The 27,307-nt window shown below is 41.0% G+C and overlaps 1 protein-coding gene across 1 annotated transcript in view; it reads right to left on the bottom strand.

Annotated features, from left to right (window-relative positions):
• Nucleotides 1-25,637, bottom strand: part of LOC142098566 (lactase/phlorizin hydrolase-like) — a 36,516-nt gene extending 10,879 nt beyond the window's left edge. Inside the window, exons 1-11 of the mRNA XM_075181402.1 lie at nt 25,040-25,637; nt 19,406-19,476; nt 16,050-16,130; nt 15,142-15,247; nt 13,248-13,326; nt 10,533-11,208; nt 7,211-7,856; nt 4,460-6,013; nt 2,706-2,974; nt 1,997-2,287; nt 147-351 (exon numbers count right to left, since the gene is read on the bottom strand). Coding sequence (XP_075037503.1) covers nt 147-351; nt 1,997-2,287; nt 2,706-2,974; nt 4,460-6,013; nt 7,211-7,856; nt 10,533-11,208; nt 13,248-13,326; nt 15,142-15,247; nt 16,050-16,130; nt 19,406-19,476; nt 25,040-25,637 — 4,576 coding nt within the window. The remainder of the gene's footprint in view (nt 1-146; nt 352-1,996; nt 2,288-2,705; nt 2,975-4,459; nt 6,014-7,210; nt 7,857-10,532; nt 11,209-13,247; nt 13,327-15,141; nt 15,248-16,049; nt 16,131-19,405; nt 19,477-25,039) is intronic.
• Nucleotides 25,638-27,307: the final 1,670 nt, after the last annotated feature.

The raw sequence follows: 27,307 nt of genomic DNA, 5'->3' as shown, positions 1-27,307 counted from the left end.
TGGAAGAACTGCTGCTGCAATACTACTAGAAGCCAGATATGCCAACATCCCTAACTACTCTCTGTAAGACGATAGGATGAACAGACTGCCACCTCCTGGCTAGGATGTGAAACTGCACTGTAAATAAAATAATTGCAATATATAACGCTTACCTGGTGCAAATGCTCCTACTCCATACCCAAGATAGGCAATGATATAAGGTTCATTCAGAGTGATCCAGAACTTTACTTTTTCTCCCAATCTCTGGAAGAGCACCTCAGCGTAGTCCTTAAACCATTCCACAATAGTGTCATTCTCCCACCCACCGAAATTCTGTAGAGCTTGGGGTAGATCCCAGTGATAGAGGGTCACCTGTATTCCAGAAAAAATTATCAATTATTACAAATTACCGTATTTCCCCATGTATAAGACGCACCTTTTCCCCCAAAATTTTGGGTCTAATAACTGGGCGCGTCTTATACAGGGGTAGTAGCACTTACCCTGTCAGATGACTCCTCTGTCCGGTAGAGTCTTTTCTCCGTCTGATCCTGATGCTGGAAACCCGATTAAGGTCCTCTCTGCGATGTCCGGATGTCCTTTCAGGACCTTGAGAAGGTCCTGAAAGGCATTCTTTCAGGACCTTGAGGTCCTGAAAGGATTGTCAAGGTCCTGAAAGGACATCCGGACATCGCAGAGAGGACCTTAATCGGGTTTCCAGCATCAGGATCAGAGAGAGAGAAGACAGAAGACTTTACCAGACAGAGGAAGCATCTGACAGGGTAAGTCAGAAATCACTATAGCGTTGTCTCTCCACTGTATAAGTTGCACAAATACTCTGTGAAAAAATTGAGGATAATGTTTATCCTCAATTTTTTCACATGATTTATATAGGTGCGTCTTATACAGTGGAGCGTCCTATACATGGGGAAATACGGTACTTTATATTTAAAATTGACCTACTCTATGGAGAGAATTAAATTCTACCCAGAATACCTATTACCATTAATACGATACTTTTAACACAGATGTCTGCAAAAAGACAGCGTTCAATTTACCATACATAATTATGCGCACTATTACTGTAATATCGGTAATAGTGCGCAGGCGCCTTACCACGGCCAATTGAATTCCCCCCTATAAGTTTCTTAGCAGATTTCTTTACAAAAGTATCACCACTAGTTTATTAAATTTCATGAACACTCATCCCCCAAAAAAGAATACAGTAAATATAAAAATACATTTGTAGTAATAAAATATTGAAAAATATAGTATGTTGAATTTACCCAGTAGTAACATTAAGACTTTGCCGTATCTTACTATAGTATGAGCCTACAAATACTATTGATAATTACAGTGGATTCTCTGTTCTTTCTTTCACCCAAAATGAGTGGGCCCTCTCTAAGAGGGCCCCAAGAAGAAAATATAGCCCTTTAAATTCATATCTTATTTTCTATCCTAGACCCTTGGGTTCTTTGTCATTTTGTGGCCTCATTTGGCCTTCTAGGTATTTATAAAGCCTAATCAACACTAGAACATTGTTCTTCAACAGAACCTTGGTCCATGTTCAAACATTGTTCTATGTCATAACATCCATAATGTTTGTTCACATGCATCTGCTACACATTTAGTGATTAGCACTGGCTTACCTGCGGTGCCAAGTGTAATGGTATCCCATTTTTCACCATGGTCCCACATAAAAGAGTGATTGGCTTCAATGAGGAGAACCTACAGTTTGAAGCCCTCAGGCTAGACTATTCAACCTCTGGAATTTACCTTGAGGGTTATAAGGAAATAGATCAAGTTCTTGGCTGGTTGCCCAGGATTATATTCAGTACCACAAGCCAAGGTCAGGGACAGAGTGTAGGTTCATATTGCAATGACCAGCAGATAATAGTTAATTCTGCCCTTTAGGATGCATTGGATAGGGCAAGCTCCTATCATGTTGGATGTTGAGTTCCCTAATCCAGTGTATTCATAAGGCCCAATGACAAAATCACAAGGGTAATTCCATTGTTACCTGTGGTGTAATACCAGCGGCCAGCAAACCATCGATCAGACGAATATAGTAATTGAGCCCAGGCTCATTCACGTTGTTTCGAGTCCCGTCTGGGAGAACCCGAGGCCAGGAGATGGAGAATCGGTAGCTTGAGACCTTGAGGCTCTTGATCATCTCTACGTCTTCCTCAATACGGTAGTAGCTGTTGCACGCCACATCTCCGTTACCGTCATCATTGATTTTGGATGCTGTATGCGTAAACTGATCCCAAATACTAAGTCCTTTTCCGTCTGCCCTCCAAGCGCCCTCAATCTAGAGGTGAGAAATAGGATGGAGTTAGCCCAGAACATTTGTGGAGCATGGATTCTAAATTTATTGTTAGTGGAAGTAATTTAAAGTCCAGGGAAATGTATAAATACATATTTAATTGCTGCTATTGTCTAAGTAAATGGTTTCTCTTGATGATAGTTGTAATAATCAATAAAGTGACAATATAAATCTTGTATAACTTATTACATATACTAAAATAAACTATTGCTTTGCTCTGTATAAGGAGCAAACTTCCTACCACTGGTAGGAAAACAGTCCACCGGTAACTATATATATATTAATTCTGCATTTAAATGGACAGTTCTATTTTTCTTGTCAAAGTGTTTTGTTACTGATAAATACACGATAAGATAGAGAAACAAACTGGAGAAAGGTTCCAACACTCCACGACTTGTCTCACCTGAAACGCAGAAGAGGCGATACTCCAGGCAAAGTCATTACGGAATTCTCCATATAGAAACTCCTCTTCCTTCTCCAGCGGGATCCCATTGTTGCGTATAACTTCGGCGTAATACATAGCCGTGCGCTTTGCTGTCCTTGGACGGTTGGGATTAGTGAAATCCACGTGGTGCAGCCCAAACCTCAGTCGGTGTCCTTGGTTCCATTCAAACGTGTCCATAAGGGACCAGACAGTGTAACCTTTTAGATTCACCCCATCTAGAGTGTAAGCTTTTAAGGAGAGAGTGTAAAAATTATATTCACTAAATTCAACACTGAATGCTAATTCCACAATCTTTACTCATGTTGTCTGCTGGCATAACAAGGGGAGATGTTATCACAGACAAACCTTCACCAAAGTTAATTACTCCAACCTAAAATTATACTGTAGCTCTCTAAAGTAAAATAAACAGGTGAGCTTAAAATTTCATTGCTGACACCTCTTGTGTCGAGAGCTCTGATTGGACGGCAGCTGCATTATTCCGTAAGTGTTCTAAGCACAAATTGGAATTCTTGAATTTCAAATATATTCCTCATCCTGATGAACAGAACAGACCACTGATCAAGAGCCGTGGTAGGGAGTGCCTGACAAATGATGGGGGGTTCTGACATTGTATCCTGGCCATATTGCTAATTTGTGAGATGGGGAGAGGCAGTCTAATTTAAAATTAAATTCTAATTTATTTTAAAAAAACACAACATTTTGCTACTAATAGGTTTCGCCGAATCAATAAAAATTAACCATTGAAACAATGAAGCTGCAAGCGGTGCTATGTGCTTGTCGTGGGGCTTCTACAGAACCTCACCTGATCTGACTCATGACTTTGTTGTAATTCTGGTGAAAGAGCCCAACTAATCATGAAAGCTTCTGATGTAAACCTGAACATCTAGCAATGTTGTTATCAGCTTATGGCTGCTGTCATCTGCAGTCCACCTTTGGTGGAGAAACACAAGTGGAGTAAATGTATCAGACCTTCTAAAAAGGAAACGTGGGGACATGGTCCGTAACAACCAATCAGATTCTAGCTTTCATTTTTTCCGTACATTCTAAAAAATGATGGCCAGAATCTGATTGGTTGCTTTGGGCAACGCCTCCACTTTCATTTTTAAAAGGTTTGATATATTTACCCTAAGGTGCTACTAAAGAGAAGCGACTGCAAAGAAACCAACACCTGCAGCATTTCTCAGAGTTCTACTCAATAACTGCAAGATGCTATCATCGTGACATACTCCATGTGATCTCTGATTACTATTCATAGTCACACACGTATCTGTATGACATTTTTTTACAAAATGTCCCACACACAGTAGAAATCTAAAAAATATAAGATTCATTGATTTGTCACTATGTAACTATCTGAATTCACAATGTTTCTTTGTAGAACTCTTTTTAGGACCTGTCTCTCTTGGACAGTCTGATACATATATTATGGGGCTTTCATCTAGGTCTGGGCTGTCCATGGACCTCTATCGTAGGTTAAGTCAACCACTGTCGTCCAATAGCTGGTGTCAGATGGGTGCCATGTACCCAACGTGTAACTGTCCCAGTGTATCTTCTCCTCGCCCGCACATCTCCAGTTCCTCTCTCACTATAGCAGATACTCAATCATTTATCTACCTAGGACGGCAATAGGAAGTTTTGTGCCCTGTTGGTCTTTAATCAACTCTGTAGGTTCAGACGCACGAATATAATTAGCATGTGATCTTTGTACTAACCTTTCAAGGCTTCGTCAATGTACGTCTTGTGATAGAATATTCGGGCAATGTCGTCAAAATCGGTTTCAGGGCCCATTGCAAGTCCATTTTCAGTGATGTATATTGGGACATCTCCGTACTCTTCCTTGACCCAATTAAGCAGCCTCCTCAGGCCCCAAGCTATTGCCCTGAAGCTATCGCTGGCTGTTGTTGGCCAGTCGACATGAAATTCATCTGCAATATCAATATCGGCTTCGAAAGATGGGGGATTTAGCCTGATAGTTTTATGTTGAACTATTTTTGTGGTGTAGATATTGATGGAGAAAACATCAGCTGTTCCCTGGATGGAGGCCTTTTCTTGATCCGTAAAAGCTGGAAGCCTGGAAAACTTGAGACCCTGGAGCTCACTCTTATTTGCCACCTGCCATTTCATAGCTTCTGGGTAGTCACCATTTTTGAAAATAGGGTGTGCAAACCACCCCAGGGTAAACTGCAAGTAACGATCAGCAGCATCTACGTCTCTTGGTTCATTGTGATCTTTGGGCTCCACCCAGTTGGTACTTAGGCTCACAGAGATGACACCATCTTGACTTCCTCGATACTTGTCATCATAGGTATGATAGACCCTGGCATGGACTTTCAACAGGTTGTGAGCAACTCTGTATGGAGCTGAACCGGGGTCGTCCTTCACTCCAGGTGGAAACAGACCAATCCCGTAACCAGCAGCTACAATAGTGTGGGGTTGGTTAAACGTCATCCAGAACTTGACTCTATCTCCGAATGTTTTAAAACAAAACTCTGCATAGTTATGAAATGCGTCAAGTACAACGTCGTTCTCCCAACCACCCAAATCTTGGAGAGCTTGAGGAAGATCAAAGTGGTAAAGCGTCACCATTGGAGAAATGTTGTTTGCCAGTAGGCCATCAATAAGTCTGTTATAATACTCAACACCCTTATCATTGGCCGTGCCTTGGCCAGTTGGGAAGATTCGAGACCACGAGATGGAGAACCGGTAACTGTTCACTCCGAGACCCCTCAGCATGTATAGGTCAGCTTCTAGCTGGTGATAACTGTCGCACGCTATGTCCCCATTGTGATTTTCATAAATATTTCCTGGGACATGTGAAAATGTGTCCCAAATACTGGGTCCTTTTCCATCTGCGTTCCATCCCCCTTCAACCTGATAAGCAGAGGTCGATACCCCCCATTTGAAGTCCTCTGAAACTGTGGAATAATGATACATGTCTCTTTCAAAGGCAGTTTGCCCTGAAAACTTTTCCCATATAACTTTTGCCTTTGAGGGGACATCTGAGGCCGGCAGAGGTGTTAACTTTTTCGCATGTGGCCATTTGGCATTTAGAGCTGTCCTGGTCCATTTCGTGGTTGGGAAGCCATTATTTTCAACAATGCTGGAAAACAAATAGGCTGATTTTTTGGGAGTCCTTGGTCTGTTTGAATTTTCAAAATTTACGTAATGTAAACCGAATCTCTGGCTGTACCCGTATTGTCCCTCGAAGCCGTCCAGAAGGGACCGGACTATATATGAACTGACAGACACATTATCAGTCTTAACAGCTGAAAGAACATAAGAGGAGACGCAAAGTCAGAACAGTTAATAGCATCCAAATCACAAAATATATGTAAATACCTAATACTGAGAATTAACTAAACAAATTAATATTATTAAAAAGATAAATTCTGGACTAGAAAAACGCAAACACAATGGGCCTGATTCATTAAGGAAAGTAAAGCAAAAAAAAGTAGTAACTTTGCACCTGGGCAAAACCATGTTGCATTGGAGGGGGAGGTAAATTTAAAATGTGGGGGCAGATTTATTGTTGGGGCAGTACATGTCCTAGATCAACTTTAAATTTCAATGTAAAAATAAAGTTATCAAGTATTTGTGTCCTACATGAAAAAAACAGAGTATTTAACTTATGTGGAAAATAATAAACTAATTTGCACCCCTTGCATTGTAACATGGTTTGCACAGGATAATATTTACTCCTTTATTTGCCTTACTTTCTTTATGAATCAGCCAATGCATTTCTAGAAACGTACATATAAGCCAACGCAGATATGTGTGAGTCTGCCAATTACGCCAGCCTGGTCCCTGCTTACAGATGCAGCCCACAAAATGGCTGCTTCCACTGTGTGTGTGAACGATGGATACATTTTAAGCATATAGAAGGCTCCTGCGTTCAGTATAAACTGGCTTCTGTCTTAGCTTGTAATGTAGATTGAATGGTCTATTGCTAAAATTTCTCTCATGGAACCAACATATTAAAGGTGCCAGAAGTGGAGGCGTTGCCCCTAACTACCAATCAGAAACTAGCTATCATGTTCTAGAATGTACTAGACAAATGACAGCTAGAATCTGATTGGTTGCTATAGGCAACATCTCCACTTTTCCTTTTTACAAGTTTAAGTAAATCTACCACCTGGGGGTAAATGTATGAAGCTCCGGGTTCTTCAACACCCGCGAGTTCGGCGTCTGAAGACGCCGAACTCGCGGGTGTTGAAGAACCCGGAGCTTCATACATTTACCCCCTGGTGTGTAATAAATTCTTCCCTATAAAGTTTGAACTAGAGCAATTGGCATCTATTGAGTTATCGCTTAAAAAAATTGAGCTGGTATTTGAGGAGCTGAACAATCAACACCTAAAAGATTCTGGAGAAGTTGAAAATATGAACAATAACTTAATTTACATAATTGAAATTAATTTAACTAATCTACAAATTCTAAAGTGTAAATGTACACAGTAAATGCACCTTTCAGGGCCTCATTGATGTAGGTATTCAAGTACTCCATGCGAGCTGTGTCATTGAACACCTCTCCGGTATCTGGCGTTGGCATCCCGTTTCCTGTTATGTATATTGGCACATTCCCTCTCACATACTCCTCTTTTATGAAGTTCAGAAGCCTCCTGAGACCCCACGGGACCACAGAGATCCATGGGGAGGAGGTGACCGGCCATGAAGGATCCACGTGAGGTGAAAACCCTCCAATATTATCATATTCGGCGACACAGTCATTGCTGAGAGAGACGTTGACCAGCCGGGACGTATAGTGAGAGATTCCCAGGAAGTCCGCAGTGCCCTGGATATAGGTCTTCTCTGCCTCAGTGAACGTGGGCAGCTGGGCCACCGTACTGGGACACTGGTCATGTTTCTGTTGCACTTGTGCCTTAAGAACCTCTGGGTAGTCCCCGTTGACCAGAATCGGATGGGCAAACCAGCCCAGCATGAAGTGGAGGTATCGCTCTGCCGCACTCACATCCTCTGGATCAGTGGGGGTCTTTGGCTCTGCCCAGTCCGAATTCAAAGAGATTCCCACCTGACCTTGCTGTAGCGTGCGGTACGTGTCGCTGTACACATGCCAGGCCTTAGCGTGAGCTTTCAATATGTTGTGAGTCACCTATGAAGAAGACATGTTTAGAGCAGAACTTCTCCTTCCAGAAGTTTCATTATGAAATTATCTGTTCATTTTGTCTAACTCTACATCTGCCGTCATCAGTTATATCAGGTTATTTCATAACTCTGATAAGCGTTTATGGTGATCTAATCATTAGCTTGGATTCTGCTGTCAGATATATCCTGCACTGTCATAGTCACTTATCAATATAGCTAATGTGACCTTCTATACCAATCAATAAATGTCTCTGTATGTGACTGCTGGTCCATACACTACCTGGTCAGTGGCTGAAATTGAAGGACATTGCAGCTTTAATAAGGTTGTACGTATAAAGTGTATTATTTTTCTTCCATATAAGCCACTACTATAATCTTCCACTAACTTCTCCAAGTAAAACAACTCCTTAGTCCCATGACAGATCATCAGCTCAGCTGCCAGCTGCTGCAAGCACCAGAACTATTTAAATTACCCTAAAATATTATTAACAGGAACTGGACAGCAATGAAGACATTCAGAGGAATGAGGCAAAGGGAGGGGAAGTTAAAGGCCAAGTCGCATTGACTGCGCTATATAAATAAATGTTGATGATGATGATGATCGACGCGGCCATATCACGTGCCCACCCTTCCATTCATTCATTCTCATTCATCCTCATGGCCGAAACACACCTGGTGAGTGTAGCTTCTGGCACAATTTTGGCACTGGCAGAACAGTGTTTTACTCAGCTGTGACTTTGCCATCTTATCTTTTAATGGTGCGGTGATTTGGGTGAATCTGCCACCCACCATGTGTTATATGCCATTTGTATTTTACATTCCTATAAATTTTCTACTGTTCCGTTGGTTGATATTTCCTATGCAGATACTGGATTTCACACCCTATCTGTCATGAGTGCATCGTCTCAGACTTTTTTATTTGATAAATACAATAAAGGAGAAGTGGGAAATTGTTCAACATTCCAATATTTAAACAGGATGAATAATTAGTGCAGTAGTTGTTAATATAACTGGTTGCCTAAGAATAGATAACAGAGACTACTCTAAATGACATAACAACCAATGGGATTGATCTTTATTCACAGATTAATGTTGGTGTCACGTGAGAGGTTTTTAAGCTGTGTTTTTTTACCCCCTTTTAAATATCCAGTCCTATTTAAGTGCATGGGTTTTACCTGGATGGGGCCACACAAGCAGATTTCCTGCTTTGGCATCTTTTGAAGTGCAACATGCCAGGATTAGGGCCAGCAGGAAAAGAGCTGAAGCAAACAAGTGCTCATGACTAATATTACTTCTCCAGTGCTGGTCAGGTATTTTGTAGAACTTTTTTGGGTAGCATTTTTTTCCAGTGAAACAAAAAGCTGTGAAATACAATGTCCCCTCTTTAAAACCACTCCTTTTATAATTCCACCCTAACCTGATATTTTCTCTGCACAAAATTTCACCTCCAGCCATCTAAATATTTTCTCAGAAAAATCCATCTTGGATTCTCTCTTCTGTTTGGACCTATAAATATAATTCCCTGACTAAAGCTTTGCTTCAGTATTTTGTTTATTTTTGCTTCCGTTACCTGAACCTGTTTCCTTTGGATTGTCTACTACTGCTTACTACTGTGGCAAACGCAGGATTTGTAGAGGGGGGTTTCCACACCACACTGCCAGGGGGCGTGACCAGCATGCAGGGGGGCGTGGCTATAATTTTAGACAGTGCTTGGCTGCTCTCAAACTCTTCCTATCCCCATAATATACATGGGCAATGCTGCGTGCACTACTGTTAGGCGCAGCTCTCCCTCTTCAAGCAGAGCTATGAGAAGTGGGAACAGGGTCCATCCACCTCAATTATACAGTGCCCCAGGCTTTGTGGGGGGTTTCCAGGCACTAGAAACCCTCCCCCCTCTCGGTTTGCCTAACTGTAACTGACTACCCACTTCTGGGCCAACACAGCTTACGTCTACCCGTATGTGTTACTGAATCAGCTTACGTCTTAATACCGACATCTGAATATTTGCTAATATAGATGACCTCTCAAATTGGCTTTTGTGTACTGACTTGTAATTAGTAGTTTGTAATCAACCATTGGACACCCACGTATGATGCCCTCCCCTTTTATATAATGTCATTATCGCTATAACATCAATGTTGAGGCCTGTGTGCTAAGTTGTCTTTATAAAGAGGGAGCCCTGTATTAAACAGCGTTTTCTCAAGCTGTTTTCCTGCTCAATGAAACTGGCTAACATGGGGCTCCCTTAGAATCCCTGTCTGAGACTGTTAAATGCTTTTTCAGAGTTTTCTTTGATTGTGTAATTGACATTTATGGATTTGTATTCATTTAAATATATAGGGCCTGAGTCATTAAGGAGAGCAAAGCATATCAAAGAAGTAACGTTACACCTGGGCAAAACCATGTTGCATTGGAGGGGGAGGTAAATTTAAAATGTGAGGACAGATTTATTTTAGGGGTAGGGCCTGTACTAGATCAACTTTAAATTTCAGTGTAAAAATAAAGCTAGATTTACCTCCCCCTCCAATGCAACATGGTTTTGCCCAGGTGCAAAGTTACTCCTTTTTTATGCTTTACTTTCCCTAAAGACTCAGGCCCATCGTGATACAATTCTATAATTTTACAACAATTATACTAAAAATCGTTGAGCAAATATAGGCAAATAAATCTATCCTTTGTGTACCTTGAATGAGGCGTCTCCTGGATCATTAATCTCAGGCGCATGCTCTCCGGTGCCGTATCCGGCGTAACTAATGACCCAAGGCTCATGGAACGTTATCCAATGTTTCACCCGATCTCCAAAACTGCTGAAGCAGAAATCCGCATATTCCGCAAACGCATCGACGATGCTCTCGTTCTGCCAACCCCCAAACTCCTGCAGAGCTTGGGGTAAATCCCAGTGATACAAAGTCACCATCGGTTTAATATTTTCTTCTAATAACCTGTTAATTAGTGTATTGTAATATTTCACACCGGCTGAGTTGACTTTGGATTTGAACCCTGTTGGGAATATTCTAGACCAGGAGATGGAGAAGTGATAGATATTAGATTGTAAGCCTTTCAGGAGATACACGTCATAGTCAGTCTTGTGGTAGCTGTCACAGGCCACGTTCCCGGTGCCGTTGTCCACAGTGTGACCGTGCTTCCCATACTCGTCCCATATGGACTCTCCTTTTCCTCCCTCCGCCCATCCTCCTTCTACTTTGAATGCGGCAGAGGATAAGCCCCACAGGAATCCACTGGGGAACGTGTCTTGTAAGAAGGAATCTCTCTCTGCCGGGGTCTGGCTGGAAAATCTTTCCCAAACTGTGGTGAACGCTGAGCGAGAGGATAAAGACACGTCCACTGGGTTCTCCGATCTACAATCCAAGAGACAACACAACATGTAATACACAACACATTTATAGAACATTTTGCAATCATGTAAGTTGTTGAATTATGCTCTGGTTTGCTACTTTGCTGTGCAGGGAAATTAATAATTTAGGTTTATTTGGTTTTAGTTGAGGGTTAGGGGTTGTCAGTTTTCCTTCTTGTCCCAGAGCTGTAATTTCTAGTTACGGCTCTGATCATAGGCTAATATTTTTGCAGTAAAAATGCTCTGTTTATGTCACGTTCGGAACATAGAAGAGGCGTCTGTCCGCAAACGGGCATAAAACTTGCAAACATGCCCTTACACCGAAATACTCTTGAATGGAATTATTATCTAATTGCATTTTCTGACCTTTATGCATAAAAACACATGGGGTAAATGTATCAAGCTGAGAGTTTTCCAGCGGGTTTGAAAAGTGGAGATGTTGCCTATAGCAACCAATCAGATTCTAGCTATCATTTTGCAGAATGTACTAAATAAATGATAGCTAGAATTTGATTGGTTGCCACCTCTAGGTCGGTATTAAATATGAAAACCAGAGACACTTAAACAGAATATAGAAAATTACATTTCATAAATACAATTTTTTTATCCCCACTGAAATATATTCTTGAATGTCTACTGTGGCATATCATTTAAATATCCTTGAAAAAGACCTGGGAATAAATGTATCATACTCCGGTTTCTTCAACTCGCGGGAGTTCGGCGAGATGACAGCTAAAATTTAAAGTGACGCTGGCCTGTAAAGGGAAACTTGCCTTTACAAGGCAACGCCGCTTTAAATTTTAGCTGTCATCTCACCGAACTCCCGCGAGTTGAAGAAACCGGAGTATGATACATTTACCCCCTGAACTAAGAGGTTGAAACGCGTTGGTACAATTAGGGCTATTTTGATCTGGAACCCCTCAGGATCCCATCTTTACCATCTGAAAGACCAGAGAAGTGGGGACTGTACATCCTGGGAATTTATATTTCCCATTTTATATCTGGTAGGGACCCTCAGAATCTGATGTTCCAGTGTTTTATATATTTTTTTATGGATTTTTTCATTGATTTATGAGCTGTATATGTGCAATAAATATGTATTTTTAGTCAAACGGTGTCGCACTAGATCCGTTTTATTTTTCTCTTTCATAAAAATCCTGAGGAAATATATCTCTACGGAGGAATTGAAAGAAATTGATACCAGGCTTTATATTGATTTTACTCTTTTAAGTGTTTTTACTTAAGGATCCGGTTGGTGAAGGATTAGACACCATTTTACATCAAAAGCATTTGAGCACTTAAGGCGCTTATTCATATATTAGTTGGTGAGTGGAACCACATAAGGAGAGATTCGGCAGTGGAAAATTATGGATTAAATTATGTTGGAGAAGAATACTAATATTCCACTGATATTTTGTATAACATTTTTTGTTCTGACAATATCACACTATGTTGTTATTTTCTTTTTTTTATGGTACATTTTCACTCCACGTAATATGGAGAAAAAGACCAGAAGCCTGACTCATTAAGGATCTTAACCTGAGAAACTTCTTATTTCAGTCTCCTGGACAAAACCATTTTACAATGCAAGGGGTGCAAATTAGTATTCTGTTTTGCACATAAGTTAAATACTGACTGTTTTTTCATGTAGCACACACATATCAACTTTAATTTTCATTGTACAAATAAGCTATCAAGTATTTGTGTGTTACATGAAAAAACAGTCAGTATTTAACTTATGTGCAAAACAGAAAACTAATTTGCACCCCTTGCATTGTAACATGGTTTTGTCCAGGAGACTGAAATTAGAAGTTCCTCAGGTTAAGATCCTTAATGAATCAGGCCCCAGAACACTGTGATGCAAAGATCTACTCTCCAGTTGAATATAAGTATTTTTTAGTTATTTTCTGTATTCACTTATCAAAGTGGAATTGTAGAATTTACTATCTTGCTTCATGTATGTGATCACAGCAGCGCTGAGTACGTCTATATATTTTCTATTTGTTAATATCTTTTAATGGTGACAATGTAATATATGATTACCTTCCTTTTCCACTAGGTGACACAGGTAAGAAATTATTGATGTCATATCCCAAGAAGGTGGCAAACGTACCAATAGCCGCTATAAAAACAAAACACAGTCTTGTAGAAATTGCAGGAATAAAACTTTACAGGAAATATCTGTCCTTGTTAAATACCAGAGAGCACCAGCAACACCCTGATAGAGCTAACACCGCCCGGGGCTTTTGTCAATACGGAGACAATTATTGTTTTCTCTTTCTTATTGTCTTATTTTAAGATATTAATTACGCAGCTGCCTGAACAGAATAAATTTCTATTTTGCAAACCTTTAAATAAACACAATATTGATATATAATATAAATAAAATTATATTATATAATATAATAATAATATAATAAAATATAATTATAAGATTCAAAGCAAACTAACAGTAATGACATAACACACAAGGAAGAAACTAAGAAATGTTATTAAAGTTAAATCAAAATGACATTGCTATTAAGTGCACTTGTGTTTGAGCCCTACAAATAGGATCAATTAAGAATGTAACTACCTTTGTGTGCCATTAACTCAGTCTCTACACCAACAATAAAATGTATCGAAGTACAAAGAATGTGTTCATTATCTTACTCCTTTATGTTGCTGTTAATCTCATCTCCTAATAGATAAGTGTTTCTGGATTCTCAAGCTAAAATGAGTAGCAATAATTAAGACAGAAAATATATCATAATATTCTTATTACATTAACTATATAAAATTGGACGTTAGTTAAAGGAGCTGGCACTGGTGACAGATGTAACTTAGAAATAATCACTAATTTTGGACACAAAAATGGACGGTGATTAAAGCTACTTATTGGGGTAACAACCCACAATGCAATGTGTTCTAGATTACATTTACGCATGGATTCAAAACATCTTTATCAATTCTTCTAAAAATAAAAAGTGGGGTGTTGCCGATAGCGGCCAATCAGACTCCAGTTACCGTTTTCTAGAATGTACTACAATCTGATTGGTTGCTAGGCAGGGGCAAACGCAGGATTTGTAGAGGGGGATTTCCACACCACGCCGCCAGTGGGCGTGACCAGCATGCATGGGGGCGTCGCTATAATTTTAGACAGTGCTTGGCTGCTCTCCAACTCTTCCTATACCCATAATATACATGGACAATGCTGCGTGTACTACTGTTAGGTGCACACAACTCTCCCTTTTCAAGCAGAGCTCTGTGAAGTGGGAGCAGGGTCCAGCCACCTCAATTATACAGTGACCCAGGCTTGGAGGGGGGTTTCCAGGCACTAGGAACTCCCCCCCCCCTCGGTTTGCCTATGCTACAGGCAACACCTACTCTCTACCTTCCTTAATGGTTTGATGAATCTAACTCACAGTGTGTTTCTTAGGTATAGGAGCAAATTTACTGCACTGAAAATTATTTATTTATCCTAGGGGGTCACAAGTCTCTTCTCATACCTGCTGTCTAAATATGACATACCTATTATTATTGTTAAGGATAACATTATTACATGATTTGTTTAAAGTGCACCCGTTGCCATCAAACAGAGGAGGCAGCCATTTTGTTGAATAAACCAATATGTGCAAGTAAGCAACCTATCAAGGGACCAGTGAAATCATAGAGGCAGGCAGAAATCGCCTCGATACACAATGGAATTACACAATTTGTGGGATAAAACCCGAATTCATGTCTCATACCTCCATATAGTTTTAAAGTCTTACTGAATGAATGGTTGCAACTCAAGAATATGGCGTCACACCACAAAATGGCTGCCATACGGAGGCAACAGGTGAACTTGGTGTCTATCTCGTGAATCTAGTACTCGAATCAATCGATTTCACTTCAGCTTTCTCTCATTCTTGATATATTGACACACGGATCATTATGTGCTATGGGACCCTCTTACCTGCAGATAATTTAAATAACAGCAGATTTTTACTTTCTTCGGATAAAACGTTGCAGTCAGTCAGCGTTAAACTAAATATTAAAACCTCCGGACTCTCCTCGATGTTCTTAAAAAAACACACAAAATGAATAAAACTGAGATTAAATGTCATTAATCCATGCTGTTACACATCCATTGCTGCCTCTAGATCTACCTATAAACCCGCCCACATGGGCACTGGCCCCACCCACATCTACTCTCTATATTTGCCGTTTGTGTTACACTCACATTGAGGTGTCATCGCAGACTGTAAAGGTTGTGTCTTATTACAGGAATAGTGGATGGGTTATTATAGGCCCTATAAACATATATTAATATTCATGCGAAAGTGGAGCAATTTTTGGGAGAATTTCCACTAGGCCCAAGAGCTGAGCGTCAGAATCTCTGTTCATTTCGGCCACGCACTTGGGTGTACCAAGATCGGTGACGCCCAAGTGCGTTCAGGATTTGCGGTGACTGCCAGTATGGCTTCTGGACTACTTACCGCCTATTAGTACAGACTATGAGATCATCATCTGATGAAATTTACCAACATGCCCAACAATTATCTTCATTATAATTATCAGGATCATTATAAGGTAGGTTGTTTAGGGCCACTTATACTACAATATGGGGCCCGTGGCCCGATATCTTGCTCGCAGTATGGCAGCCTGGTTAGAAATTAGACTATTTATTAATTACCGGGGTACAGTTTAAAACAGGTGCAAATGGGTTTCTAATTCTGTGAAAATAATCATTCTGGAAATGGATAAAGACCCAGACAGTCCGGGGAAATCAGTAAGCATGGGAGACAGGACCAAAATAGGTGTAACAACAATATCATCCAAATATGGTCTAAACATAAGAATTCAGTATGTTTTGGTTCCTACCTGATTTGTGCTCCATTTCTGCAGTTTCTCGGCATTTTGGCAATTGTAATCTATGTTTAGTGCAATAAAATCAACAAATTCCTGAAATAAAAGTAATATGCAATGTATTAAACATAGAGCATGACAACTTAATGACAAAGAGTGCTGGAGAGCTGCAGTTTTGCAGCAAGTTTATCACCAACGTTTAACACTCTAACTAACATTAGTCTAATCCTAACTAGTCCTAATACAAAACTAAACTGTGACTCAACTGCTGCTAACATTGTGATGACCTAATTTATTACAGCTTGTTTGTTCCCTGCTTCAAACCTGGGGACATCCCGGGCAAGATGAAAACTAGATACAAGAAGAAAGGTGGTCAGAGGCACCTGAAAAGACTGTTTAATGGAATTCTCTGCTATCTTGTCTTACTCTGAAATAGGGATGGGGAAGGAGGCCGGTGCACAGAAGCCTAAAGCTTCACATATATCAAATCTTTGGCTGTTTTTTTGTTTGACAGAAGAGTTCGGCCCCCCAGGTGGGATGTTAGCCGACCATGTGACACCGTCATCCAACCCTGGTTCAACCTCTTTGGTCAGGTTTTCCCCCTGTCTGACTATGTCAGGGCACACCCAAGAGCTAAATGAATAAAATAATAATTATATTAAAGTGAATGCAGCCGTCAGAGGAGACTGTGTAAGCTCCAATAGGGTAACAAAGAAAATAAGTGAGAATACTGACTGCGCCCTCGCTTCAATAATCAATCTGCGGTCTTGGAAATCACAAACTACCAGCTGGTAATTAACATGATACCTATTAAAACATCGACCTATCACAGAATTGCAGGCAATAAATGAAATGAAATAATACAATTAACAATTATTGGTGCAAATATAGTAACAATCTCAAAAGTTACCCGCTACATCCAGATGGCCTGAATGGATTAATGGAGTTGGACTTTGATTAAGACTAATATAAATCCAGCTACTAAATGGTGCTATTCTGAGAAGGATCAATACGAGGAAATGTCTATTTTCCATGTAGATCCTTTATTTCATTTTGGGATAATAATTTCTTCTTTGGTGCCTGGTAGACTGTATATGTCATTAACAATCATATAGCCAATAGGATCATATATATATATATATATATATATATATATATATATATTTGAATTTAATAACGGTATATACTATGCAGTGAGGTCTAATGTGATCCCACAGGTATATACCTATATAATCATATAGTATAAATTGTATATTTAGATAGGAAACTAAGTATTGAAATTTCATATAAATTGTGAATTTATAGGGATTTAGTTCATGAATAATATATATTCTAATATTCTGCAGGTGGCTAATTACATGTTAGACACTATAAAATAGCCAGAGGTTTTCGTTAAAACAACATTCATTAGACTTAGATTATGTGTATGTTATGTATTATTCAATATGATGCTTAATTTATGTCAAATTAGAATAGAATAATGGATTGTGATTTCATGAAGATTATGCTATCTTGGAATTACTTATTATGTATAGAGCGATTTTTTCATATATCCACAACCGTGGATATATGAAATGACTTCTGTTATTGGGTGGTCGATCTCTATTAAGTTGGTACATACTCAGCCATTGGCTTCTGAGGGAAGTGTCTAAAGACCCCAAAACGCGTTAGAGTACAAGATATTCTACATTTCACATAAGCTTACACGTTATCTACATAATATATGTGTACAGGGACGAGTGGGTTACTAAAAAAGTGCATTAACTGTGATGTTGGGAGATCGGATCCAAGTAAAGTAAGAGCAATAGCTGAATCACACAAACATCACTGTGATAAACCGCACGTAGGAGACCGCACAGTGATCTCAGCTTAGCAGCGGATTAGCAGATGTAGCGGGGTTTGAGACAGCCGCATGGAGAACACTACACGGGAGCAGACTTTCAGTGAGTGCAAGTTTACATGTACATATTGGGAATCATACGACTTTAGGGCATATTTAATAAAGCACGATAGTGCTTTTAACGGATAATTAAGGTCCCACAGTGTCCTCCGCAAATTTATTAAGGGGGCATCGCAGCAGATATCATGGATTTCTGCTGCTTTGCACTCCTCTTCGTTTTTGGGAGCATTCAACAGAATGGTGACTGCTCCTGGCCGCAATCTAACAAGTCCCGAAAAAACATTTTTTTCGGGAACTTGTCATGTTAATGTACGCCAGCTGCAGCTGGCGTACATGAGGAAATCTAATGCTGTCAGCTCTGTTCCGGAGAGCAGAGCTGGACAGCGCATGTGTGGAGGGATCACATGATCTCTCCCTGTCACTCACAGCTCTCTCTCTGCAACTATCGTTGCAGAGACAGAGAGGGGATCTGTGTGCACATGTCCAGTTCTTGGAACTGGACATGCGCAATTGAAGAGTAAGGAGAAGACCCGAAGACAGCGCTTCCGAAGAGGCAGGTAAGTATGATTTTTTTTTTTCACAGAAACAGCAGATTATCGGGACTGCTGTTTCTGTACTCCGGTTTTGATAAATTTGAGAAATGAATCAATACTTATCCGTCCGATAAGGATTGATAACCATTTCTCTATTTCAACGTTAAATGATAAATGTGCCCCTTTAAGAGATTGGTGCTTTAGTGAAGATATCTTTTATTTCAGCAGTGCTGATACATACTTTTGAGTTTGCTGCAATATTTGCACCAAAGTCTCTTTAGGAATCTTTCCTTAAAGAATGGCCACATCTCCCGCAGCTAATTAACCACATTATTATCGTTCCTGGCTAATTTGTGAGTAATAAGTGTGAAGTGTATTATTTTATTTGATTTATTACACTTCTCTGATTATGTTTTAATGTATATCATGTTAATTGCCAGCTGGTAGCTTGTGATTAATGTTATATTTTAATAAATATTATTACATTTTCAAAAAAAGCAGATTGGATATTGAAGTGAGGGCGCAGCCAGGATTCTTTTTTTTTCTTTTGTTTGACCCCCCCAGGCTGATACCCAATCAGCCGGGGGCATTTCTAACATTGTGGCTGTTCAAATGGGGACAGAGAGGGTTATGGGACGTGGTGTTGTAACAACAGGGGCGTGGTTATATCATTTAAAATAGGCTGCTGAGTCGATTCTTGCCTTCCCCGGCTAAAATTTGCCAGCCCTCCCCTGGCAACGCCATAAACCAGTCTAACATTTATGATATAAATATATATATATGAATGTGTTACAATCCCATCACCCCCCTTTGTGATTTCAGTAAGTGCCTGGTGCCTGGCTGAGAATAATAGATCTGTACATGGAACTAACGGTTAATATAATACAAAATGTTTTTTGGTTTAATGGTTCATTGAATAACGCTGTAAGAAACTTTACCAGGAAACGTCCTCGTAGCGATACACTGGTGTCCACAAGGGCCGGCTCCAGAGCAATAGACAACTTTCCACCTGACAAAACAAGAATATATAACATAGGTGCAATCACAGAATAACTGATCATCACTATCATTATTATTGTATCCCTACACAAGACGAGTCCTCCCATATAGTGTCTCTCTCTCCATCTACACTGTTATTTACCAATATCCAAATCCCTCTGCATATACATTTGTTACACCTGAAGGGACAGGCAGGCGTTAGGTGAGTACAGTAAGTGCGTATCCCCTTGTGATCAACGTAATGAGGTTAGGACGCATCCCCAAAGGTGCGGCTGCTGGAGAGCGGGTGAATGATCCACGATGATGAAGTGTCACACGTCGCTCACCCACGGCTGCCACCCGCTAACCTGAATATCATTCATTCCTCATTCCCTGCTTCTTCCCTGGCTGTCAGGCCGGCAACCAGCTCTGCACATGCGCAGGTGATCATCCCACCTGTGTTCACCTGTCCCGCTCACCCATTGGTTACCTCTCGTTTATAAGGCTCCTCCCAGCACCTCTCAGTGCTGGTTCTTCTCGTCAGACTCCTGGCCTGGAAGCAGCTCATGCACTCTGCTGCTGCAATCACCTATTACCTGCTCCACTCGTTAGTGGTAACTACTGCAGATCATCGCTACCATCTCTCCAAGTGTTCTGCTGCAGTCACCTATTACCTGCTTCACTCGTTAGTGGCAACTACTGCAGATCATCGCTACCATCTCTCCAAGTGTTCTGCTGCAATTACCTATTACCTGCTCCACTCGTTAGTGGTAACTACTGCAGATCATCGCTACCATCTCTCCAAGTGTTCTGCTGCAATCACCTATTACCTGCTCCACTCGTTAGTGGTAACTACTGCAGATCATCGCTACCATCTCTCCAAGTGTTCTGCTGCAATTACCTATTACCTGCTCCATTCGTTAGTGGTAACTACTGCAGATCATCGCTACCATCTCTCCAAGTGTTCTGCTGCAATCACCTATTACCTGCTCCACTCGTTAGTGGTAACTACTGCAGATCATCGCTACCATCTCTCCAAGTGTTCTGCTGCAATCACCTATTACCTGCTCCACTCGTTAGTGGTAACTACTGCAGATCATCGCTACCATCTCTCCAAGTGGGCTGCTGCAAATCACCTACTATCTCTCTGTGGATTATCACCGAGCATCACTCAGTAATCCTGCTCATTTGTAGCTATCTAGTGCCACCATCCTTCTCTGTACTCGGTTCTCTATCACCGCTCACTGGGAACTCCCCTAGAGGGCCGCGACCTGCAGGGTGGAAGCTGCCAAGCACAAATTCCCTTGCGGGAACCTCTGGTGAAAACCTTCCACTCTGTTAGATTCCGCGCCTCCGGGTGAAGTACCATCAATCCCAGACAAAACAGAAGGATCCCACTCATCCTAGTGAATCCTGACATGAAGATGACACCAGCAGCACTGTCTAGTCACTTCTGATTGGTTGCTTGCATATTGACCCCTCCAGTTGATAGTAGCTTATTAATTAGTGTTGTAGTCATCTATTTGCATTACTTTTTTGTCAATTTAATTTGGACTACTACAGGAAGAAAGATCACCATCTGATCTATAAAGTGGTAAATGACGGATGTGAGAGTATTCGTAGTTTATGACATTTTATAACAAAATGTGACTTTCACTTTATTAATAATCCTGTCAAGACACAATTAACTTGTGTATATGACACTCCATTACATTATATTGTGCATGGATAGGGTAATACAGGGGCAGGACAGTGCACCACTAGTTCCCATAGCAAAACTTGGGTAGGGAGCTAGTATTGCCACTAGGTAGTCCTTTCGGATGGGGGGGGGGGGGGGGGCTTTCCTGAGCACTAGTGGTCCTGAGCGGTCCTGGGAAAGTCCTAAGCATTCTGGGTAACAGATCTTGTAAGTGTATATAGAGTATCAGGAAACACAGGAACATTTCCTGGGAGACAAAGTGTACCAGAGACTGTCTGTGGAATTTAGGGACACTATAGAATAGTGGTCTGATCCATTAAGGGGCGTAAATAGTGATTTTGTGCGTATAATCCATACAATTACTCTGCGCATGTCCCACACCGGACCATCCAAAAACATACTGGTAGGTTAATTGGCTGCTATCAAAATTGACCCTAGTCTGTCTCTCTCTCTGTCTGTATGTTAGGGAATTTAGACTGTAAGCTCCAATGGGGCAGGGACTGATGTGAGTGAGTTCTCTGTACAGCGCTACGGAATTAGTGGCGCTATATAAATAAATGATGATGATTATACGACACAGAGCGCAGCAACGTTCAATTCACCTTCGAGTACAATGGACACTTACTACAACCTACGACTTCAGGGAGAGAACAGGGTGCACGCAGCAGCGCCAGATCCAAGCTCTGAACATCTCTCAGGTACTTGTTTTCCAGCCTCTATCTCTTGTTTCTCAGCCTCTATCTCTTGCTCCAGCCATAGGTAAGGTGATGGCTGTGTACGCATGTTACTACATGTCTTTAGGAGGAGCAACTGTAAAAATGTATTTTATGTACAATAGACATTCATAACAGCCTTATAAATGTATTTCATTTGGGAAAAAACCCACTTTTTTATTTTTTAATGTTTTTATCGTTAATGCCTATATTATTAACAGGTAATATTATCTGAATAGGTTTTTGTTTTCTGTGGTTCTTTAGTCAGTTTCTATCCCACATAGGTATTGGACGTATCCTGCAGTGTTTTGTCTCGTAGAGCAGAGCGGACCTAGACCTGTATCCATCACCGCACGTATCTTCACATCCGCTCCTTGTTGAATTTGGTCATACAAATACTCGATTTAAAACTAACGCACATTGTGCTCAGTATGAGTACCTTAATGAATCAGGCCCAAGATGTCTATTAAGTTGAGTTTTAAAAAATTGGTTTTAATTTTTTTTAGGTTTAGTTCTTTAAGACATATTTAAGACCATTGTACTTTCAGGAAAGAACACACCTGCCAACAAATGCAATCGGAAGCTTGGGATAATATAGGACACACCCATTTGTGTTAAGACCACACCCCTGCAATCCACAGAACGGGGCAACAGAGCAAGTGCTAAAGCGGGGGGGCACCACAGATCCTGGCAACGGCCCTGGTTGAGAGTACAATAAGGGCTATATGAAGGAAAGATTTTAATCAATTTTGTCACATTTTCTCACATTGCATTCTGGGTAGTCTTAGGGCTAGATTTACTAAACTGCGGGTTTGAAAAAGTGGAGATGTTGCCTATAGCAACCAATCAGATTCTAGCTGTTATTTGTTTAGTACATTCTACAAAATGACAGCTAGAATCTGATTGGTTGCTATAGGGTGCATGATTTTCTGACATATTTTGATGTAAGGATCATTGATGCCCAAGTAAGAGATTTTCATTTATACTACCCATACATCAGCCTAATGCTATGTCTAACATTTATATTTTATTAAAATTAAATGCACTTTGCAGTCTAGCGCTCCGATTGTTTAAAGCAGCTGACAAGACTTCTCTTTGACATGAACTTTGCTCAGCCCATAAAAGCCAGCTCTGGTTTCCAGATACAGAAAACAGTCACAGGAATCTATTACGATAAATCTCTGTTAAGTCACACGTGTATATGAAGGACAATCTGCTCTCAATGTACAATGCTTTCAAATCAATTGAATTGCAACAAACTGCTGTTGAAAAGTTAAATAATTGATTGCAACTTAAATTTGCACCTGTATAATAGGCTTTGGTGTCTGCCTTGTTAGCTGTTTAGGGACTACAACATCCAGCATGTTTTGCTAGACACAAGTATGATACAAATTATTGATGACCAACAGTTTGAGAAGCAGAATTTATGTCTGTTATATAACAAAAAAATGAACTTGTAGTAAACACACTGGGCACGATTTGAAATAACTGAGTTACTGCTGTTTAAATGATAGCTCCAATTGAGTTTTGCCATACTTGCCAACATTGAAAACCTCCCTTCTGAGATCTCAGGGGTCATCGACGTCAGGCAGCAAGTGGCGGGAATATGATCGCTTACTGTGACCCCGCTCTCTACTGCGCAAAGCCTTGATTTGCGCCATCGGGTAGCGGAGGTAGGATGATGCTAATTGCAATCACCCCACTGCCACCAGACAGGAGGTCCTTCCATACCCTAGCCACCAGACAGGGGGTCCTCCCATACACTAGCCACCAGACAGGAGGTCCTTCCATACACTAGCCACCAGACAGGAGGTCCTTCCATACACTAGTCACCAGACTGGAGGTCATGCTATACTTTAGCCACCAGATTGGAGGTTCTTTCATACACTAGCTACCAGACAGGAGGTCCTACCATACTCTAGCCACCAGACAGGAGGTCCTTCCATACACTAGTCACCAGCCTGGAGGTCATGCTATACTTTAGCCACCAGATTGGAGGTCCTTTCATACACTAGCTACCAGACAGGAGGTCCTACCATACACTAGCCACCAGACAGGAGGTCCTTCCATACACTAGTCACCAGACTGGAGGTCATGCTATACTTTAGCCACCAGATTGGAGGTCCTTTCATACACTAGCTACCAGACAGAAGGGTCCTACCATACTCTAGCCACTAGATTGGAGGTCTTCCCATACACTAGCCACCAGACAGGCTGTTCTCCTATACACTAGTCACAAGACTGGAGGTCCTGCAATACACTAGTCACCAAATTGGAAGTCTTTCCATATAATAGCCACCAGACTGGAGGTCCTCCCATACACTAGTCACCAGACAGGCTTTTCTCCTATACACTAGTCACCAGATTGGAGGTCTTCTCATATAATAGCCACCAGATTGGAGATCCTCCAATACACTGGTCACCAGACAGGAGGTCCTGCTATACTCTAGCCACTAGATTGGAGGTCTTCCCATACACTAGCCACCAGACTGGAGGTCCTTCCATACACTAGCCACTAGACTGGAGGTCCTCCCGTACACTAGTCACCAGACTGGAGGTCCTTCCATACACTAGTCACCAGACAGGCTTTTCTCCTATACACTAGTCACCAGACTGGAGGTCCTCCAATACACTAGTCACCAGATTGGAGGTCTTCCCATATAATAGCCACCAGACTGGAGGTCCTCCCGTACACTAGCCACCAGACTCTCATGAATGTTACTTCAGCCCGCACAATTGCTGTCTGCACAGTTTGCTTTTATGAGGACTCATGTGGAACACAAATAATTTAAAAAACATATCACTCAATTGATAATAAAGATGATTTACAGTTTATCTTTATAAACTTTTCTGCAGCTTTATTGAGGAAATATAATCATATTCAAGTTGATTTTTATCCCACATATTGATGAGCTGGGTATCCAGCTGAGAGGTATCTATTTAGATATCAAAAGTCTGAGCTCGCATACAGATAGAAGTAGACAGTACAGAGGATTATGCTGCAGATCTATAGAGATGTTAGTTAAACTAATAATCTATCAAATAGGAACTATGGGGTTGTGGCTGGAACAAGATTACAGGTCAATGTTAAATTTCTGAAAGGAAACATTTCTGCATGACCTATAATGCGCATTATTATTAAAAATTCTCAATATTTAACCAGCCCCCCAGGACAATCTTACCTCCTGTATAGTATGTTTTGTGGTATAACGTGTAGACCTTCTCGTGTGCATCTAGGAGAACCTGCAGAGATTGTGGATCTGTCACGCCATCTGTAGGAACATTGAAGGAAATCCAGGTATGGACCAGATCCCCAAATGAACGGAAGGCCAAGTCAGCGTATTCTAAGTAGGAATCAGTTGGGTTTTTAGCAGTCTTGGTCCCGGTCGTTGAAAGTCCACTGAGGCTTCTTCCTTGTAAGATGACAACAGGTCTAATACTAGCTTCAGCCAGGTCCTGGAATAGTGTCCTATAACATTGTAGTTGTCTCTCATCCGCAGTCCTGGGGGTTTCCTTGAGGAACAGAGAGGTCCAGTCTAGTTGTACCTTGTAGTGGGTGACACCGTTCTTCTGTAGAGCAGGTATCTGGTCTTTCATGTCCCGTAGAACCTTGTCATGGCACCCAAACACTTCATCTGACCTCACCTCATTAGTTGGACCCTCTCTATTACTAAGTAAAGGTCCAGCAAGTGCAATAAAGTTTTTATCTGCGACCCAGGAAAGTCCATGGCACAGAAATGAGAGGAGAACCAGGAGGACCCCTCTCCAGGCTGGCCCCATTGTGAGCAGAACTGACACGCAGAAACTGGTTCATTCATTTATACCTAAACAGAGGCCATAAAACAGCCATTATCTTCCATGCAGATAAACGAACGGCTGAAAAACTATTTATTGACAGACATTTGCTCATGCAAAGGGAACAGCTCAGTGGAATGTCTTTATCCTGAGTCAAATGTACATTTTTGTCAGTCTCGATAGAATCAGTGGAGGATTAATATACTGACAACCAACAAACTTTATTTAATTAGAGGGGCATGTCCCCCAATCCCATACACCAGGGTTTCCCAAACCCAGTCCTCAGGGCTCCCCAACAGGGCAGGTTTTCCATATCTCCTTGCTGGAGCACAGGTGTATTCATTACTGACTGATACATTGTAACAGATCCACAGGTGGTCCTAATTATGTCACATGTGATCCAGAAAACCTGCACTGTTGGGGAGCCCTGAGGACTGGGTTTGGGAAACCCTGCATACACTCATTAGTGCCTTATACCATGGTGATACCTGATTAGCCAGTCATTGGATGAGTATATTTGTGTGCTGAAGATCCACCTCACAATGCTCCATTGGGTTGCACCCCAGACTAAATGTAGGCAGTCCCTCTAGACTGTCCCCCATGAGGGCTCTCTCTTCCCTCCGTCTCACATCTGCACCCTCAGTCAACCTTGTACGTACTTTTATCTATTGTTATGAGCGATTTGTATTTTGTATGATTTGTCAGTCCGACTGCCCGTCGCTGCAAAGTTTTTTTGATATCTTTCAAATAAAAAATGATGATGATGATGAAATGTGGGGTATAAAAAGACGCATATTTTCACGTTTACGTTCCTGCACATAACAGAAATAAAGGGACATTTTGGAGGTGTATATTGATTTTAATTTGACCACTGCATGCACCGCTGCCTAGGGATATTGTATTTATAGGCAGATATATTTGTTGTGCAAGTTACATTTTCGTGAATGTGAACCAAGTAGCGCGTCGACCTTTTTATATCCAGCGGGGAAGATGCGGAGGCCAGGTTGCTTTTATTATGGGGGTAAAGTGGCAGAGAGAGTAAGGAGGGTGAGTGAGGAGCAGGAAGCAGAACAGGTGAGCAGTGGAGTAACTGACAGTGAAATAGTAGAGAGGAGAAGTGGACTTGGAGAAAGTGAAGACAATGCATTGGGGGAAATGGAGATATAGTATGAAGACAAGGGACAAAAGACAGAGTCGGTACCAGATGCTATAAGGAAGAAGACTGGAAAGCACTTGGATATTTGGTATATATGTTTTTATTGTTAATTCAGCATGTGTGTCACTGAGAAAGTACTTTCTTCTAGAACTGGATATTGCTCCTCTGTAGAACAGCTACTGCTTTGCTGGACAGACTGTGACAATGCTGTTTATATTATCACCTTTGTTGCACTTACCTTTTACTTGTTTAGAATTTTGTTTATACTCCAATAAAGAGAAGGAAGATAGACGTAGGTGCTATATACACTAATCATCTTCTGTACTCGCACACTCTCTAGTAGATAGCGCGTAGTTTTGCAAAACAGAGTCATAGGATAACTCAAAGCATCTCTTTAAAAATTATTAGAAATCTTACTTGAAAATTAGGTTCACGGCCACAGATCCTTTATTAAAGAAAATGACATTTGTGTGCAGCTCATATTATATGGCGTTTTACA

Source organism: Mixophyes fleayi, chromosome 7 (genome assembly GCF_038048845.1).
Source record: "Mixophyes fleayi isolate aMixFle1 chromosome 7, aMixFle1.hap1, whole genome shotgun sequence".
NCBI classification, from domain to species: domain Eukaryota; kingdom Metazoa; phylum Chordata; class Amphibia; order Anura; family Limnodynastidae; genus Mixophyes; species Mixophyes fleayi.
The sequence above is the reverse complement of the archived record's forward strand: the minus strand, read 5'-3'. Positions and strand labels throughout refer to the sequence as shown.